Consider the following 17,554-nt stretch of genomic DNA (forward strand, 5'->3'; position numbering starts at 1 on the left):
CTTGTTCCTTTTCTTTTTCTTTAAAGTCTAAATCGAAAGTTTAGGGAATACATATGATCCTATACCTTAATACTAAATGAACCCATTAAGGTCAAGAGATGTAACGCCAAAACCTCTTTATCAACAAAATTGCTTACCAATGCAATATCAGCCGGCTAACAACTCTTTCTTTCTTTCTTTTTTTATTTATTTTTTATTTTTTTATTTTCAGGCTTTTTGAGTGAACTTTTTGTTGCAAAAACGATAACAATTAATGAAGTAAAAGTAGACAAGAAATAAACAAACAATCAATCACAGGACATAAATTTATGAAGTTCGACAACATGCTTATTTTCATGGAGCTGTAGATAATTTTATTATACCAAAAAATCACAAATTACACTTTTGGGCAAATATTACTGTTCATCATGACCATAATATTCATAAGAAGCATATTTATATGGTTATACGACGGAAACTCTAATTTTTATTTTTTTTTGTAATTTTCGCTTGAGCGGAGTGTCGAGCAAGCATCGAACGAAATATCTGTCTGGTTTTCACTTGAGCGTCGAGTCGAGCAAATTCTCTGCCTAAGCTTCTCTTGAGACCACTATAGAATGAGACTCGAGTGAACTTTTTGTCTGAGTTTCGCTTGAGTTGAAAGTCAAGCGAACATTGAACAAACTTTCTGTTTGGCGCTTCCTAAATAAAAAACAGTGGCAAGCTTACACTTCATCGCAAAGCCTCATTGAAAACCTACTCAAAAATCATAACGAATCATTGCCGGGTCAGATGATTAAGTTGGGCTGCCACAACAATAAATCAGGCTTCACAAACCCAACACTTTTTCCCATCTTTTTTTTTTTTTAACAAAAAAATCTAGTATGTGTGTTTATAGAAAATATATATAGAGCTAGGCAGATGTGCTTGCCAAAAAAGCAAACTTTCCATCTTAGTATAATTCCGTTCTCTCAAGTATTCTTTTAAGTAAAAGGGTAAAGTGAGGGAGATCAAGGTTGGTATTGTCTCTACGTCTTTATAGCGCTCATCGTTAACTCCTTACTCCGCAGGCCATTGGGGGTCTCTAAAGCTCGGACAACATGATTAATAAGGCGGAACGCTTGCACTTCCACTGTTCCACAAGAGAATTTATACTTTAAATCTACATATTCTGAAATAGATAATTCAGAAGCCAGCTGTGCTTTTTAATTACATATCTTTAATTTGACAGATTCAAGACCTGTGTCTTAGATCTATTAGATTGTACACATCTTCTTTAAATAAGTGATGAAAAATAGTGTAACACAATAAATTTAAGGATATATAGATAGTATATAAGGTTTTATATTGTTTGAGAATGAGAAATTCTTATTCTTTATGATGGGTTCAATGAGGCTCTGATTGTGTCATTGACTAGTCTTTTTAGAATAGACTCACATATGGATTGTGTCTGGATGTTATAAATGGTATCAGAGTCTATTTCAACTATGAATGTGATGATAGCTGGGTGGTGTTCGCAGCCAAGTTGCCGTTACAAATTGGACTATCTTTTGAGGATTGAGATACTGAGGATATATTATACTATCAAGTTGTCGTACATCTGTAATGCCTGATTGTTAAGATATAAAATAAATAATAAAATCTATCAATTTCTACTAGGTTAAACTTTTGGGATAAGTGGTGATTTCACATTGTATCATAGTAGAGATCTTGAGTTCAAACCCTGACTAATCTATACTCTATCCCATTTAATTAAGTATTGGATCATCCATTGAGGGAAAGTCTAGTCCACACGCGAGGAAGAGCGTTAAGATATAAAATAAATAATTAATTCTACCTCTTTCCATTAGCCTCACTTTTTGGGATAAATGGTAATTTTACACTAAAAATAACTTTGGCTGCGAAGGCATGATCGCAAGTACATTCGAAAAACAAAAACTCTATATGCAGTTACTTTGCGTATTCTTTGCGCACTGCACTAATATGATTGGCTACGTTACTTTTTTTTTAATATAGAATAATTGTTTTGGTCAATCACATCAATGGAGTGTGCAATGTATATACAAAAATGACTGCATGTAACAAAACTCTTTGAAAAAACATAATGAAAAAAGGAAAAAAAATAAGGTTGCCCTCGGTAGTGGTGGTGTGTTCGCACGAGCAATTGAATTTTACTTCAATATATCTTTTGAGGGTTGAGATCTGAGGAATATGCAGTATGATTTCTCTATGGAATATCACAAATATTACGAATTAGTCGATCACAGAGAGCCCCAAGCTGCATGCCTTCGGTTTTCAATAATGAATCGGTGAGCGTGATCACAAGGGATGTGCGCAATTTGCATGAAGGCCGTTGGATCATCTCATAATGGCAATGGCCATGTATGTATCTTGGACCGTAAACGAGCTGATCATATTTGTGTTTGATTGGCTTCATCATCATGGCTTCGTGCAAATGAAAAGGAAATGCTACGATTTGATTACTAGATCTGACCATCCACTCTCTCCTTACCAATATATTTTTCAAGAGCATTGAGACCCCATGAAAACGAGAACGTTCCATTTAATTTATTACATTTGTTGTTTCTGTCACCCCAGCTAGAACAGGTGCTGCAGGCTTCCCTCCACATGGAGGCGTTCCAAATTCCAATTGGCGTGATTTAGCGCTTTGATATTGGCTCGCAATCTTTGGATAGTTTTGTCTCATGCAGAAGCCCGAAGGTGATTGTTAAAGAATACCCATCAGGACTGGCTGGGGCCATGAAAAGCATGCATGGGGATCATCTATCTGATATGCTCAATTATATTACGCTTGATCGACAAATTAAAGAAATGGCGTGATTTGCATCCCTATACTCATGGCATGTTAATCATGGGGAATCAAGACCTATATTGCAGATAATTACTGCATTTAAAGCCGTTCCTAATTAAACATTTATTGCAGATTTGAGGACTGTGAAAAGAACTGACTAGAAATAGAATGTGGAGAAAAGATTTTGTCTAGACAAATTGCATGCTACTGTACAAAATTTCTTGTAAATAGAAAAAAAAAAAAAAACCAAATTTGGGAACAGCTGGTATGACACCGACAGGGTGCGTGGTTGTCATAGAAACCTGTCTTCACATAACTTGTCGTTGTTGGGTCTCCGGATAATGTGTTGAAAATGGAAATTAGTACTTGTATGTGGTATAACTATGACAACCTGTCAGTTCACATAACTTGTCGTTGTTGGGTCGGGTTAAAAATGGAAGGTACTTATATGTGGTATATAATTTTTTTTTTCTTTTAAAAGTAGTTATACCAAACTCCTTTTTTATTCTCTCCCAGACGGCTCGAGATCAAATACAAAACAGATTATGATAAAAGAAATATTAGGTGGATTGTTTATACCTTATGAAGCTAGAAAATTAACTTCTAAAATTCATTTTATTTTATTATATTAAAAATAAATATGGTCTTATGACCCTTACTTAGAATTTTCTGCTCAAGCCTCTGTTTTTATAGAGTCGCGCCCGCCATGGTGGACCGGATAGCTGTGTCGGAGGGAAGTTTCACACCTCTCCTCGCTTCTATTCTACTCACAGGCTAACTTAAGAGTCAAGACATAATAATTAGATTGCAGAATTCTTCATAAACAATTAAGATAACGCGTTTCATCCGCACAAACACTAACGTATCCCATGGACCACTTGACATCTTGCGTGGGCTGCTTAAAGTAAAGGCAGGCAGGCTTGCATAATTATACGTGCTAAACTTTCCTTTAAAAGAAATTTCAACCAAGTATATAAAGATGCTCTGTATTTTCTCGTAAAAATGTATGAAAAGAATATTGTATTCAGCCTACAACTATGATGTATAGAGTAACATATATATACAAAAAGATAAGGAGCAGAATGCAATAATCAAAGGAGTGATCGTGTCACTATATAAAAATATTACAAATAAAGGCATTAGCAGTTGCTATTATTTAGAATTGCATGATTTGTTGAAGCTGTCTCCTCATTGATTTTGGCTTATTTTTGAACGCATATGAATGGTTGATTTTAGCTGATTTGGTGGGATTTGTGATTGCTGGAGTTACCCTGTCACCTCACTACTAAATGCTTCATGCTACATGCATGTATGTTGAATTGAATTTCTTTTTTGACATTCTTTGACAGAATGCAAGGTTTGTGCGCTCGATGGTCTAGTATTGTGGTAATAATACACATCTGGGTGAACGATTCCTGCTCTGTTGCTCAAGACTTGGTAGCTGCTTTCTCGCCTAGTATGCTAATAGATCTTGTTCAAATCAGAACTGTTATGGACACGGGTGTGCATACAAAATCCAAAGTATTACAACTGTTTACACGAAGAGTAAAAATACTGCTCATATAAGAGGTCCTAGCCATAATAACTTTTTCATTTTTGCTAGGTCCAATCGGTATATGCAAGCGGCAGGTAAACGTAAGAATAAAAAAGTAAAAAGAACAAACAAACTAGACCCCTCTCTCTCTTTCTCTTTCTTCTTTTCTAAAAACTTTTCTTTCTTCTTCGATTTCTTCTTTCTCGTCTTTTTTTTGGATCAATTATTTTGTGGTTGGTTTTGTGTTTTTTGTCCAACAACGGCACACGTTCAATCACTTCCAACTTCTCTTGCCTTGATGACTGGTTTCTTTACCTCCACATTGCTTTGTTTGCCACAAAATGAACTTGGAATCAACAACATCTTCACTTGTTTTCTTTGACACTTAGGATGGTGGGGTCTCCAATCTCGTAGAGAACGGGCCATCACAAAACAAAAGTGGAGAGAAAAAGAGAGAAAGAAAGCGAGCAGATGAAAAAAGAAGTGGAGAGTAAAACAAAACAAACTTATGGATGAAAATTGTTGTGCATTGTATGTCAAGATATTACAAATATCTAATCAATGTACAACCCTATTGTCAGCAGAAATATGGAAAACTTCTAGCCTAGGATCATGCACAAAATATATACATAAGTGCAGAATTATAGGGATGTTATAAAAACATATTTGCAGCCGCTATCACAGCATCAGTTTAAGATCGAGAATCACTTTGCACGCTGTCATTGGAAATTTTCTTAATACGCCCCTTCAAACACAACATAGAGGGACAAATGTTGAACTTGTTCCGTAAGAGTGAAAACCGTGTAGAGACCAGTGGTTTAGTTAGCCCATCAGCTAACTGGCCTTTGCTGGAAATGAACTTGACTTCAAGAAATTTTTGTTGAACTTTTTCCTGGACAAAGTGATAGTCAATTTCAACGTGCTTGGTGTGAGCATGGAAGACGGGATTGGCGGTGAAATATGTAGCACCAATGTTGTCGCACCATAAAACCGGACGTTGAGGTAGAAATATATCGAGCTCTTCTAGTAGAGATTGCAACCAAAGTGATTCCGCTGTAGCATGGGCAACATCTTGGTATTCGGCTTCGGTGCTGGATCGAGCCACCATTGGCTGCATTTTGAAACTCCAAGATATTAGATTACGATCCAAAAATATGCAAAATCCAGAGGTGGAAACTGGATACAAACTTATGGATAAAAACTGTCGTGTATTGTATGTCTAGATATTACAGATATATAGTCAATGTACAACCATGCTGTCAGTAGAAATATGGAAAACGTCCAGCCTAGCTAGGATCACGCACATAATATATACATAAGTGCAGAATTACAGGGATGTTATAAAAATATATTTGCAGCCACTATCACAACATCAATTTAAGACCAAGAATCACGTTGCACGCTGTGATTGGAAATTTTCTTAAGGGAAATATTTTAGATATAAAGGAATTACATAAAAATAAATTTACAAACTGATGTGAGTTGATATGATACATCAAATTATAAAATTATTTTTATTGTAAAGTAAATTTAATGGATCATATTAAATCATATTAGTTTATGAGTTCAATTTTGTATAATCTATTTATGTAGTAATTTTCTTTCCTTAATAGATAGGGAGAGGAAGAAAATGAGCGGTTGAAAAAAGATGCGGAGAGAAAAAGAGTGAGAATGTGGGAGGAAGAAAAGAGTGGGATCCAATTGCGTAGAGTTTTTCTAATTGTTTAGCCAAACCAGAAAAGGACGGAAGAACGAAGTTGGCGAATTTACTCCGAAAGTGGCACCAACGCGAGTGGAAACAAGAAGTCAACCCTCTACTTCTCGCTTCGCAAATAAATGTCAATTACAATCTTCAAAACGTAACTATGATTACTGTTGCAGTTTCGAGGAATACAAGGCAATGGTTTCCCCAAGATTACCGTTCTTCTTCCTCGCCCTTTTAAGATTCACTGCCCATGCTGTCGCGCAGCCTGACGACTTCGTCGACCACAAATGTTTAGACAAGGGCAGCTACGCCTCTAACAGTACCTACGAGGCAAATCTCAACGATCTCCTCTCCTCCCTCAACTCCAACTCTGAATTTGACTATGGCTTCTACAATTCCTCTCATGGTCAAAACTCCGACAGAGTATATGCGATTGGACTTTGCAGAGGCGATGTTAACACAGATACCTGCCGGAGTTGCCTATATAATGCTACCTCTCGTCTCCCACAGAGTTGCCCAATCAAAAGGAGGCAATTGGATGGTACGACTACTGTATGTTACGTTACTCGAATCGCTCCATTTTTGGCATCATGGAAACAGCTCCTTCTTCAATTATTCACAACCCAAATAAAGTATCGGCCACTTATGTGGATCAGTACAATGATGATCTTCGGACCTTGTTTAAAAGCCTAACAAGTCAAGCTGCAGCAGGCGGTTCTCTTATTAAGTTTGCAGCAAACAAGACAACCGTAGCAGAATCAAAGACATTGTATGCGTTTGTGCAGTGCACCCCTGATTTGTCGGAGCAACAATGCAGCGAATGCTTACTCGGGACTATAGTTCAAAACTTTTCACAATGTTGTGATGGTAAGGAAGGTGTGAGAGTGTTCAAACCCAGCTGCAACGTCAGGTTTGAGGTCTTCAACTTTCTTTCCTCTCCTCCCGACCCTTCCACGCCGTCATCTCCACTTGCACCGCCGGTATCTCCCCCTCCATCATCAAACAATACAAACACCAACACCACCACCACCACCACCACAACAGGTACCCAGGCCATTTTGATTATAACGTACGTTTTTTCCCAATCGAAAGGGTAAAGGGGAAGATTTAAGCCTACTCTCTACGCTTGAATTTGACCATAATAACACTTGTACTAGTTTAAGAACAGAGCAAACACGGCCCAGGATGTATGAATCTCATCTCTCTATCTTAAGATGGTCGAATCATAGCCTCCAATTAAATTCATTTCTGAGCATTACTTCTACGGTTACTTTTACTTGCGATATCAAGAGGCAATGCTAATTCCAAACTTAACCCTCATAAAATGCTCACAGATACATGGTTTTTGCAGGAAGGAAGAAGAACACATCTCGGACGATCATCATTATAGTTGTGCCAGCTGTTGTTCTTATGCTGGTAATCATCTCCATTTGCATCTATACAAGATCGAGGAGGCCAAGGGAGAGAGTTGAAAGTAATTGTAAGAACTCTGTATTTCTATTTATGATTCGAAAGTTAGGCAGTCTTCGTAATTCGGAAAGAGAAAAACTTTTCCAGCATCTATTAATTAACAAAGGAAGGACATAAATTTGGGAATAATTCTATATGTGACGATATTTGCTTTTACATTACCATGTGGAAGTATTTGGAAATCAGTTTGTTTTTATCACTTGTGTTGGAGAGCCCATTTCTGGAGAATGCACGAATTATAATTTATGTTAAGCATCTTCAATGATGAACTTTAGCCATTCACGAAGTGCTGTCCTGTTTCTCTTGCGAAGTTGTGGATCAAATTAGAAGCATGGAATCCTTGCAGTTCGACTTCGGCACCATCAGAGTTGCAACGGATAACTTTTCTGAAGCAAATAAGCTTGGAGAAGGTGGTTTTGGTGCCGTTTACAAGGTAAATAGATATATTCTTTTGGAGAAGGGTACTAACGACCACTTTAAAGATGCTAATTTTCAAGGTTTAACCCTTGAATATTAACAGGGTTTACTCTCTAACGGACAAGTTATAGCTGTGAAAAGACTGTCAAGAGAGTCGAGACAAGGAGATTTAGAATTTAAGAATGAGGTCTTGTTGGTGGCCAAACTTCAACACCGTAATTTGGTTCGCCTCTTAGGCTTCTGCTTGGAAATGGAAAGTAATGAAAGGCTTTTAGTATTTGAGTTTGTGCAAAATGCAAGCCTTGATCAATTTCTTTTCGGTATGTTTGCGCTTCTGATTTCATGTCAGTGTATCTTTAATATCTCTTTACTCTCTTGTTAGATTACTCTGTCGCATATTTTTCTCAAATCATTAGCCACATACTTGCTTTGATATGTAGATCCAATTAGACGTGCACATCTTGATTGGGAAACACGTTACAAAATCATCGGAGGCATTGCTCGAGGGATGCTTTATCTTCATGAAGATTCTCGACTCCGTATTATTCATCGTGATCTTAAAGCTAGCAACATCCTTCTAGATGGAAAATTGGATCCAAAAATCTCAGATTTTGGCACGGCAAGAATGTTTTTATTTGATGATCAAACACGAGAGAATGCAAGCAGAGTTGTGGGGACCCCGTAAGTACTTTTGAAAGGGAAGAACTGATATGTACTTGCTTTGGTAGAAACTGCATCAATAACCTACTAATAATATTGTCGTCAATGTGCAGTGGATATATGGCTCCAGAATATAGAATACATAAGCAATTTTCTGTGAAGTCTGATGTCTATAGTTTCGGAGTACTAGTGCTAGAAATAGTGAGTGGACAAGGGATCAATTCCTTTCGAAGTGGAGAGAATCTGGAGCATCTTCCAAGTTATGTAAGTAAAATCATACTTGGGTACATTTCCCTTGTCTTTTCCTCCAAGTGCACATGCTAGAGGTATTTTCTCTCTGGTATTCATTCAAATTATGTCTTGCAGGCATGGCGAAGCTGGAGCGAGGGAACTGCTTCAAATATTGTAGATTCCAGTATAAGGTCTGGCTCAACAATTGCAATAATGAGATGTATCCACATAGCATTGCTATGTGTTCAAGAAAACGCAGCAGACAGACCAACGATGGCTACGGTTGTTGTGATGCTCAATAGCTCTAACACTCTGCCAGCTCCCTCACGACCTGCATTTTTTATGTATAGCAATATCGAATCAGACATGTCTCCTAATCAGTCCTTGCAAGCTTCAAGAAACGAGGTTTCAGTTACTGATCATCTAGATCCTCGCTAGTATTTGATGGAAGTAATTACACATCTTTATTTAGACATTTGATAAAGACAATGTAGTTCTTGGTTTACTCGAGGTCTAATAATGTTAAGCTCCCGTTTAAATATTAGAAGTGTTTCATATCATCTTATCTCATTATTACAATTTTTTTAAATTATAATATAAAATATAATAAACAATTCAACTTTTTCAAATTTTAAAACAATAATAATATTAAAAAATAATATTTTAATAATATTTTATTCAACTTTTAACTATAATCTCATATCATCTTAACTTACTATCCAAACAACACCCAATTTTGAACGAGGCAATGTAGTTTTTGCTTTGCTCGATGACTAAAGAGCTACACAACAAGAATCAGTGCACTTCCTTCCCTTGAACCCTCCTCACTCAAATAGAAGTTCAATTCTACAATAATAACCTCGTTTGGTTATAAAGATGAGATGAGATGAGATGAGATAAAAGTTGAAAGTTGAATAAAATATTGTTAGAATATAATTTTTTAATATTATTTTTGTTTTAAAATTTAAAAAAATTGAATTTTTTATTATATTTTGTACGAGAGTTTAAGAAAATTCTAATAATTATATGACATGATATCATCTCATCTACCAAACCAAACCAGACCTAAGTCTGTTAACTGGATCACAGACTATAAAGATGTTTTAGAGAACCAAAGATATGATTTTATCTCACACACCAACAATATTATAGAGAGTAGAAGTATTCATATTCCTACCACATCAATCATGAAAACAAATAATTGACTTGATTTTTGTCACCACTGCGATGTTACGCGAGTGTTATACTTGAAATTTTACAAATAGTTGAATCATATAATCCATTAGAGCAGTGACATTGGTTTAGGTATTAGGCAATTTTGACTAAAGATTGTCAATTTTTGCATGCTAGCTAATGTATTCAAAATCAAACCCATATTGGATTAGTTATCCTTCTCTCACATATATAAGTTAAGAGGTTTTATTGCAGAAATGTCAAAGGGGGAGATTGTTAATGTGAAATGAGTGTGTTGGTACATGCATGTGACAAACCTGGTTCAATTGACTTGTAATTCTCTTGGGTGAAAGTCACATGATGAATGGTTGAAGAAAACTGAAGAAAAGAAATGGGGAGAGGAGGGATGCAACATTTCGTTATCTACAGTCAATTCTAGTTTTCATTTGCTGGAATCTATACTTGTCACACAATTATTGGATAGTGTAAATCAACTATACTCACCTCGTCCAGCTCCTAGGGGCTCTCAAACAAAAAATAAAATAAAAGCATAATCCTTATTGAGTTTCATTTCACAAAAAACAGAGAAACAAAACAAACAGAGAAAATGAACCTAACCCAAGTTTTACATACGAAGTTGAACTCAAATAACCACAAACCACACGAATCATGGAGCACCCTAATATGTGCATGAAGCACTAGCGAGGATAGAGCTCAGTAATTGAAGCCTCATTTTGTGATGCCTGCACAGAGCTCCCTTTGGATCTCTCATCTGACTGATCTGTAATCCGTTCGCTATGCTGCCATCCAGATGACATCTCAGATTCCATGTTAGTGTGCATAAAAAATGCAGGTTGTGAAGGCAATGGAAGAGTGGTGGAGTAGCTATTGAGCATGACAACGACTGATGCCATGGTTGGTCTGTCAGCTACATTTTCTTGAACACATAGTAATCCGATGTGGATGCATCTCATTACTTCACTTGTTGAGCCTGGCTTCATTGTCGGATCTACAATATTTAAAGCTGCGTTCTCCCTCCAATTTCTCCATGCCTGTACGATATAATACAAACAGGCAGACAATATCAGAGAGAAGAACCTTCTATTTATGTATTAATTTGTTTTTGTGCAAAGACAAATGCTATAGCAATTACTGGAAAATTAAGGAAAATGCACGAAGAATGATTCTTACATAGCTCAGGAGATCCTCCACATTCTCCCCACTTCGGAAGCAATTGTTCTTTTGTCCACTCAATATCTCCAATACTAACACACCAAAACTATAGACATCGGACTTCATTGAAAATTGACCATGCATTGCATACTCTGGAGCCATATATCCACTGCACATTGACATCATTAAGGAATTATAAGTTTTGTTTGAATATCAATAGATATCTCCATGATTATCGTCTAACCTCTCAGCTTTATCTCGATTTTGGAAACGGAATAAGCCTTAGTTAGCATTTTAATCTTATTTCTATGATGCAAATCATGTAAATATTAGCTCTCCTCAATCATGATACTTACTAGGTCCCCACAATTCTGCTTGTGTTCCCTTGCGTTTGATCCAATACAAACAATCTTGCCATGCCAAAGTCTGCAATTTTTGGATTCATATCTGCATCTAGAAGGATATTGCTGGCTTTAAGATCGCGATGAATAATACGAAGTCTAGAATCTTCATGGAGATATAGAATCCCTCGAGCAACGCCTCCTATGATTTTATACCGTCTTTCCCAATCCAAATGTCCACGTTTGGTTGGATCTACATATCCAAGAAAATTAGAAATTTGTAAATCTTCATGCAATTAAGTAAAACATGGGAGAACAAATTTCAACAAAACTTATGGCCCAAAAATAATAGTATGCATACATACAACATCATATGAAATCAGAAGTGCAAACATACCGAAAAGGAAGTGATCAAGGCTTGTATTTTCCACGAACTCATATACTAAAAGCCTTTCCTTTCTTTCCAAGCAGAAGCCTAGGAGCCTAACCAAATTACGGTGTTGAAGTTTGGCAACCAACAAGACCTCATTCTTAAATTCTGAATCTCCTTGCCCAGAATCTCTTGACAGTCTTTTCACAGCTATAACCTGCCCATCGGAGAGTTTACCCTGATAATATACAAGAGTGAAATGAACAGAACCGTTAGAAAAATGGATAATAAACTTGATTTAACTAATTATTGATACCCCTATGTAGAAGATTATATGTAATTACCTTGTAAACAGCACCAAAACCACCTTGTCCGAGCTTATTTGCTTCAGAAAAGTTATCTGTCGCAAGGCTAATAGTGCCAAAATCAAACTGCAATGATTCGACGCTTCTAATTTCATCCACATGACGACCTTCATTACACGAGGAACATGCCAACATTTAACAAATCAACTGAGTTCATTCTTTAAGATCAGGAGCAACAAAATTTAAAATATACGCCTACATAGATGAACAGTACCAATTCGAATGGTTTAATATCTAATCTCGTTTTGAAAACATCCACTTAAATGAACAGTAAATAATCAGTATAAAACTGACATAAACATTGTGTGAACAGTGCCAAAACTCAAGTAAACAGTATATAAACAGTAAAAACTGATGTAAACAGTACATAAACAGTATACAATTCAGGTACTCTATGAAACAGTGGGATGTACACCTTTTTCAAATTTCAAAAATTAAAAACTATCTCATTTTATCTCACAATTCAAGTACATATTTTTTTTACAAATTATTTCATCTCATCTTAATTCAAAAATTTTATTACTATTCAAAATATCTCATCTCATTTGAATTGTGGATCCAAACGAGGACTTATATATCTTTAAAATATTATAGAATTATTTTCCCTATATATTAATTAATAAATGCCCGAAAAACATATGCCCATGATCGCATACGAATCTTAATTCTTCCTGCCTGCTTTACACCTACTGCAAATGGAAGCACATGATACATATATGGACTATAGTATCCATTGACGAATCACAGACAAAGCCTAATGTTTGAAGAATAAAATAACAAAACTGAATCATGCTACTTACTTTCGACTTTCTCCCTTGGCCTCCTCAATCTTAAATAAACGCAGACGGAGAAGATTAGTACCACAAAAGCAACAGTTGGCACAACTATAATGATGACAGTCCGAGATGTGTTGCTCTTGCTTCCTGCAAATCATAAACCCGTTCGTCCTCAAAAGTCAAATCTACTAAACTATTTTAAAACTTCTTTTTTATTTTTTCTGAACTATTTTAAAACTTGCAATATAGACAAAGGCCCCATGTCAATAACAATCAGATCATTCCTGATATTGTTTAGTAACGAACCTATAAATTTTTTTTCGAAGAATTCTATACCTCAGCTATTGCTTACTTTCACATTCCACATTTATATATATTTTTGAAGAATCCTATAATTTAATTAATGAGAAAAATTATTTTTATAATCATATTTAAAAATAATTATATTTTAATAAAATAATGTTATTTTTATAAATTATTCCGTCAATTTTTCTTTTGTAATTTCTTCCCAACTAACGTAGAAAAAACCTCAAAAGGAAACCGACTTTTTGAATTCGCCAACATATCATATTCGCATCTATTAATTTCGATGGAATGTCAAAAGATTTATTAAAAAAAAATGTGATTAAAAAATGATTAATAACAGTAAAGAATCGAAGATCAGAAAGAAACTGTAGACTCGCGATGCCCTAGCACGCGCTCTCGTCCACGGTTGACTTCCTTTTTTTCTTTTGCAACTTTGGTGTTTTGCATTTTCTTTTCGTTTGTCTACTTTTTAGATTTATTGTTTTGAACAAAATTGTAATCGACAGACGGACCAGGATTCTTTTCAGAAGAATCGAGGAAACAGAGACGAAAGAAACTGATTGCTAAAATGGAAAACCAATAAACAATACGATATATATTTCTTTTAATTGTTATGTTGTATTAATGATGGCGTGAGTACCTGCACTCGAAGTACTGTTGGTATTATTTGAAGATGGAAGAGGAGAAGAAACTGGTGGTGCTAGTGGGGACGAGATCGACGGCGGCAACGCCTCGGCTGTAGAGTTGTAGAATTGTTCGATCTCAAACCTGAAATTACAGCTGGGTCTAATCACTCTACCTCCTTGCTTCCCACTACAACAATTTGGGATTTCTCCGAAAGCCCCAGTTAAGCAGTTGTCGCATTGTCCCTCAGATAAATCAGGCGTGCACTGCACGAGTGCATATAGCGTCATGAATTCGGGTGCGCTTGTACTGTTATTTACTGCGTACTTACGAAGAGAACCACCTGCTGCAGCTTCATCTCTTAAGCCTTCCAACAAGGTCCTTAGAACATCATTGAACTGATCCAAATAATTGGCCGATACGTTATTCACGTTCCACATATAGAAACGAGGACCAGTTTCCATGAGGCCAAAAATAGAGCGATTTGAGTAGCGAAACATGCAGTAGTCGTACCATAAGATTGCCTCCTTCTGAACGGGACAGCGCTGTTTAAGAACAGACGCAGCGTTGTTGAGGCAACTGCGGCAGTCCTCCGAGTTAGAATCCCCTCTACAAAGTCCGATTGCGTGTACTTCGTCAGAGTTGTTGCCATAAGAGGAATTGAAGAATCCGAAGTTAACTCTGGCGTCGGAGGAGAGGGAGGAGAGGAGGTGATTCAGATTCTTGTCATAGGTACTGTTGGAGGTGTAGTTGCCCTTGTCGTTTAAACAGAAATGGAATAGCGGGTTTGTCTGCGCGACGGCTTGTGCAGTGAGTATGACAATGGCGGAGAGGAAGAACGGCCATCTTGAGGAAATTGCCATTGCCTCGTGTACCACAAAATGGCAAGGTCAGTTTATGCCTTGAAGACTGGGAAGGCAGTTATGGAGAACAGGGAACTAGAGGGCTGAATTTAGGTTGCGTTGGTGCCCATTTATTAGACGCTTAATAATTTAACGGTCTCTATTTTTTACTTTAGAAATTGTTATAAAGCCTATTGCCTATAGAAAGACAATAGGAAGCATAATATTTCTAAAAGAACATACTATGCTTACTGTTGGGGGTAATTTTTTTTTAACTTCGTGATTAAGTATATATCTTTTAACAATATTATGAATTTTTTTCTTTTTTAAAAAATATTAAAAAAATCATATAAAAAAACAAAATAAAAATAAAAAAACATATAATTGCATTAAGGAGAGCTGTGGGCGTAGACCCACCCATTCTAAAAGGAATGAGTCAAATGACCACCTGGTTAAAAAATAAAAATTTGCCAGAGTACTGTAGTCTCTAATCAGAGCACTCTTATTAGATTAATAAAAGTTAAATAATAATTTTGATAAATATAAGATAAATTTAACTTTTAATTATTTCATTCACATGAATCTTCATATAAGAATAGTTATTTTTTTATTATATAATAATAAAATAATATAAGATGAATTTAATTTTGATTATTCATATTAAATCTTCACGTTAGATTATACATTTATTCATTATATGGTAATGAATAACTAATAATTTTAAAAATATTTAATTTTTTTAATTATTAATTTTTTAATTTTATCATATTTTACTATTCTACTTATTATATGTTAATTAATAATCATGTTCTTATTAAATTAATATATCATTAAATCAAATTAATATATTAATTGTGATAAAATATGTGATAGAAAGAAAGAGAGAGAAATAATTAATAAAATATGTATTTGATGTATGTACAGTAACTTTCAAATTTAAAAAAAAATTTAAAAGTCACTGTAGTTAAATTCTAAATATTTAGAATTTGATTAATCTAATGTGAACATATTTTATTCTTTAATAGTTAAATATTCATTAAATTTAATTTTTAACTAATCTAACGAGAATGCTTTCAAAAGAATAGTTCCAATTAGGATAATGGTATTCATCATATTTATTATCACCTTTCTTTTCGTTAAATTTTTTATTATATTTATCTTTTAAATCCATCATCTAACATAAATAAAAAAATGTTTATAGTACGATAATCAAAAGATATTGATAAAACTTCAGCATAGGATCTCTCTCATTTTTAAACACGAAAAAATTTTATTTATCATCTCTTATGTCATATATCAATAAATAATTTGTTTTATTTGTTTTTTATTTTTTTATTTATATATATTTAATTAAAAATTAAAAATAATAAATTACATATTAATATATAATTTGAAAATAATAAATAGCATTTGTCTTTGAATACTCGTGTCCAGAAAAAGTAAAGACAAGAAAATGAAAGTTGCGGCACCAACAAAAGGTTTTCTTTAACACTTATATATTAATGAGATTTATAATATCACTATTTATTTTTACGTTTTATATTTATAATTTGTTTATAAGATGTAGAGGTATTTTTTATAAAATATGAAAATATTTTTTATAAAATATAGAATGTGAAATGATAAATAGTAACTGATGAAAGAATTTTTTTATATTAAAATGGAGAAGAAAGCATGACTATTGACTGGGGGACGTTTTCACATGCCTTGAATGAAAATCAATTTTTTATTATTTTATTTTAAATAAATAAGCAGGTTGATTGAGATAGAAGTAGTCGATGATTAATTTCCTTTTTTGTATTTTTTTTTTCGGTCAATGCATTTCACAAAATTACTCGGGACCAAACGCGCTTTCTTTTTTGAAAGGGATGTAGATTTTCGGACATCATCAACAATTTGAATACTATGTGTGCGCAAGTCAACCTAATTAGATGTGTTGAAACTCTCATCACCGACAAATGCAAACGGCCTATAATATTGCTAAGCCACCTTATTTTGTCATGTTATCTTGTGGTCACATGGCTCGTAACACATTAAATAATATTTTATTAATTAATTTTCTTTTCTTATCTTTTTATCATATATTTAATCATAATTAGTATATTAATTTAATAAGAATATAATTATTAATTAATATATGATAGATAGAGTAGTAAAATATGATAAAATAAATTAATAATTAAAAAAATTAAATATTTTTAAAATTATTAATTATTCATTACTATATAATGAATAAATATATAATTTAATGCGGAGATTTGATGTGAATAACCAAAATCAAATTCATATTATATTATTTTATTATTATATAATAAAAAAATAATTATTTCAATGTAGAGATTTATGTGAATGAAATAGTTAATAGTTAAAATTTTCTTATATTCATAAAAAAATATCATTTAATTTTGACTAATTCAATAAAAGTGTCCTTAGATGTGTTAAAACTCTCATCACAGACAAATGGAAACGACCTATAATATTGCTAAGCCACCTTATATGGCTTGTAACACATGTTCATTTTGGAGTTATGGAAGAAGCGTATCGATCAGAATTTTTGGCCTAAATAAAATAAAATAAAGTAATTTTGTTTTTTAATATCCAGATGTGACTTGTCTTGTTATTTTATTGGTATGATGACCCAAATAATTTGTCCGTGAGTTCGGGTTAACAATTTCAACAGTTTTCCTTTATTATTATTGTCTTGCATGTATTCCTTTTGTTTTTCTATTCTATTCGAATGTTTACAATACCTATATATATAAAATTGGTGGCAATT

The 17,554-nt window shown here is 34.2% G+C and overlaps 1 protein-coding gene and 1 pseudogene across 1 annotated transcript; one reads left to right on the forward strand and one right to left on the reverse strand.

The window, feature by feature from the left end:
• The first annotated feature begins 6,216 nt into the window (after positions 1-6,216).
• On the forward strand, positions 6,217-9,365 carry LOC109011548 (annotated as a pseudogene).
• Positions 9,366-10,410: 1,045 nt separating this feature from the next.
• Positions 10,411-14,881, reverse strand: LOC109011547 (putative receptor-like protein kinase At4g00960). Its single transcript, XM_035688416.1, has 7 exons — positions 13,953-14,881; positions 13,031-13,153; positions 12,210-12,337; positions 11,893-12,103; positions 11,511-11,748; positions 11,173-11,323; positions 10,411-11,033 (listed from the first exon to the last, which is right to left on the reverse strand). Exons 1-7 carry the CDS (start codon positions 14,797-14,799, stop codon positions 10,680-10,682), a joined length of 2,052 nt encoding a protein of 683 aa, XP_035544309.1. The 5' UTR covers positions 14,800-14,881; the 3' UTR covers positions 10,411-10,679.
• Between the last annotated feature and the right edge of the window lie 2,673 nt (positions 14,882-17,554).

The sequence above is a fragment of the Juglans regia genome, chromosome 3 (assembly GCF_001411555.2).
Source record: "Juglans regia cultivar Chandler chromosome 3, Walnut 2.0, whole genome shotgun sequence".
NCBI lineage: Eukaryota > Viridiplantae > Streptophyta > Magnoliopsida > Fagales > Juglandaceae > Juglans > Juglans regia.

What these genes read in the sequence shown, in the direction of transcription:
- LOC109011547 (XM_035688416.1), bottom strand. Translation starts at nt 14,799, where the DNA reads ATGGCAATTTCCTCAAGATGGCCGTTCTTCCTCTCCGCCATTGTCATA. An exon ending in GTTTTGGTGCTGTTTACAAG is followed by an intron (nt 12,104 to 12,209) that starts GTAATTACATAT and finishes GTATATTATCAG; the next exon opens with GGTAAACTCTCCGATGGGCA. An exon ending in TGGAGGATCTCCTGAGCTAT is followed by an intron (nt 11,034 to 11,172) that starts GTAAGAATCATT and finishes TATATCGTACAG; the next exon opens with GCATGGAGAAATTGGAGGGA.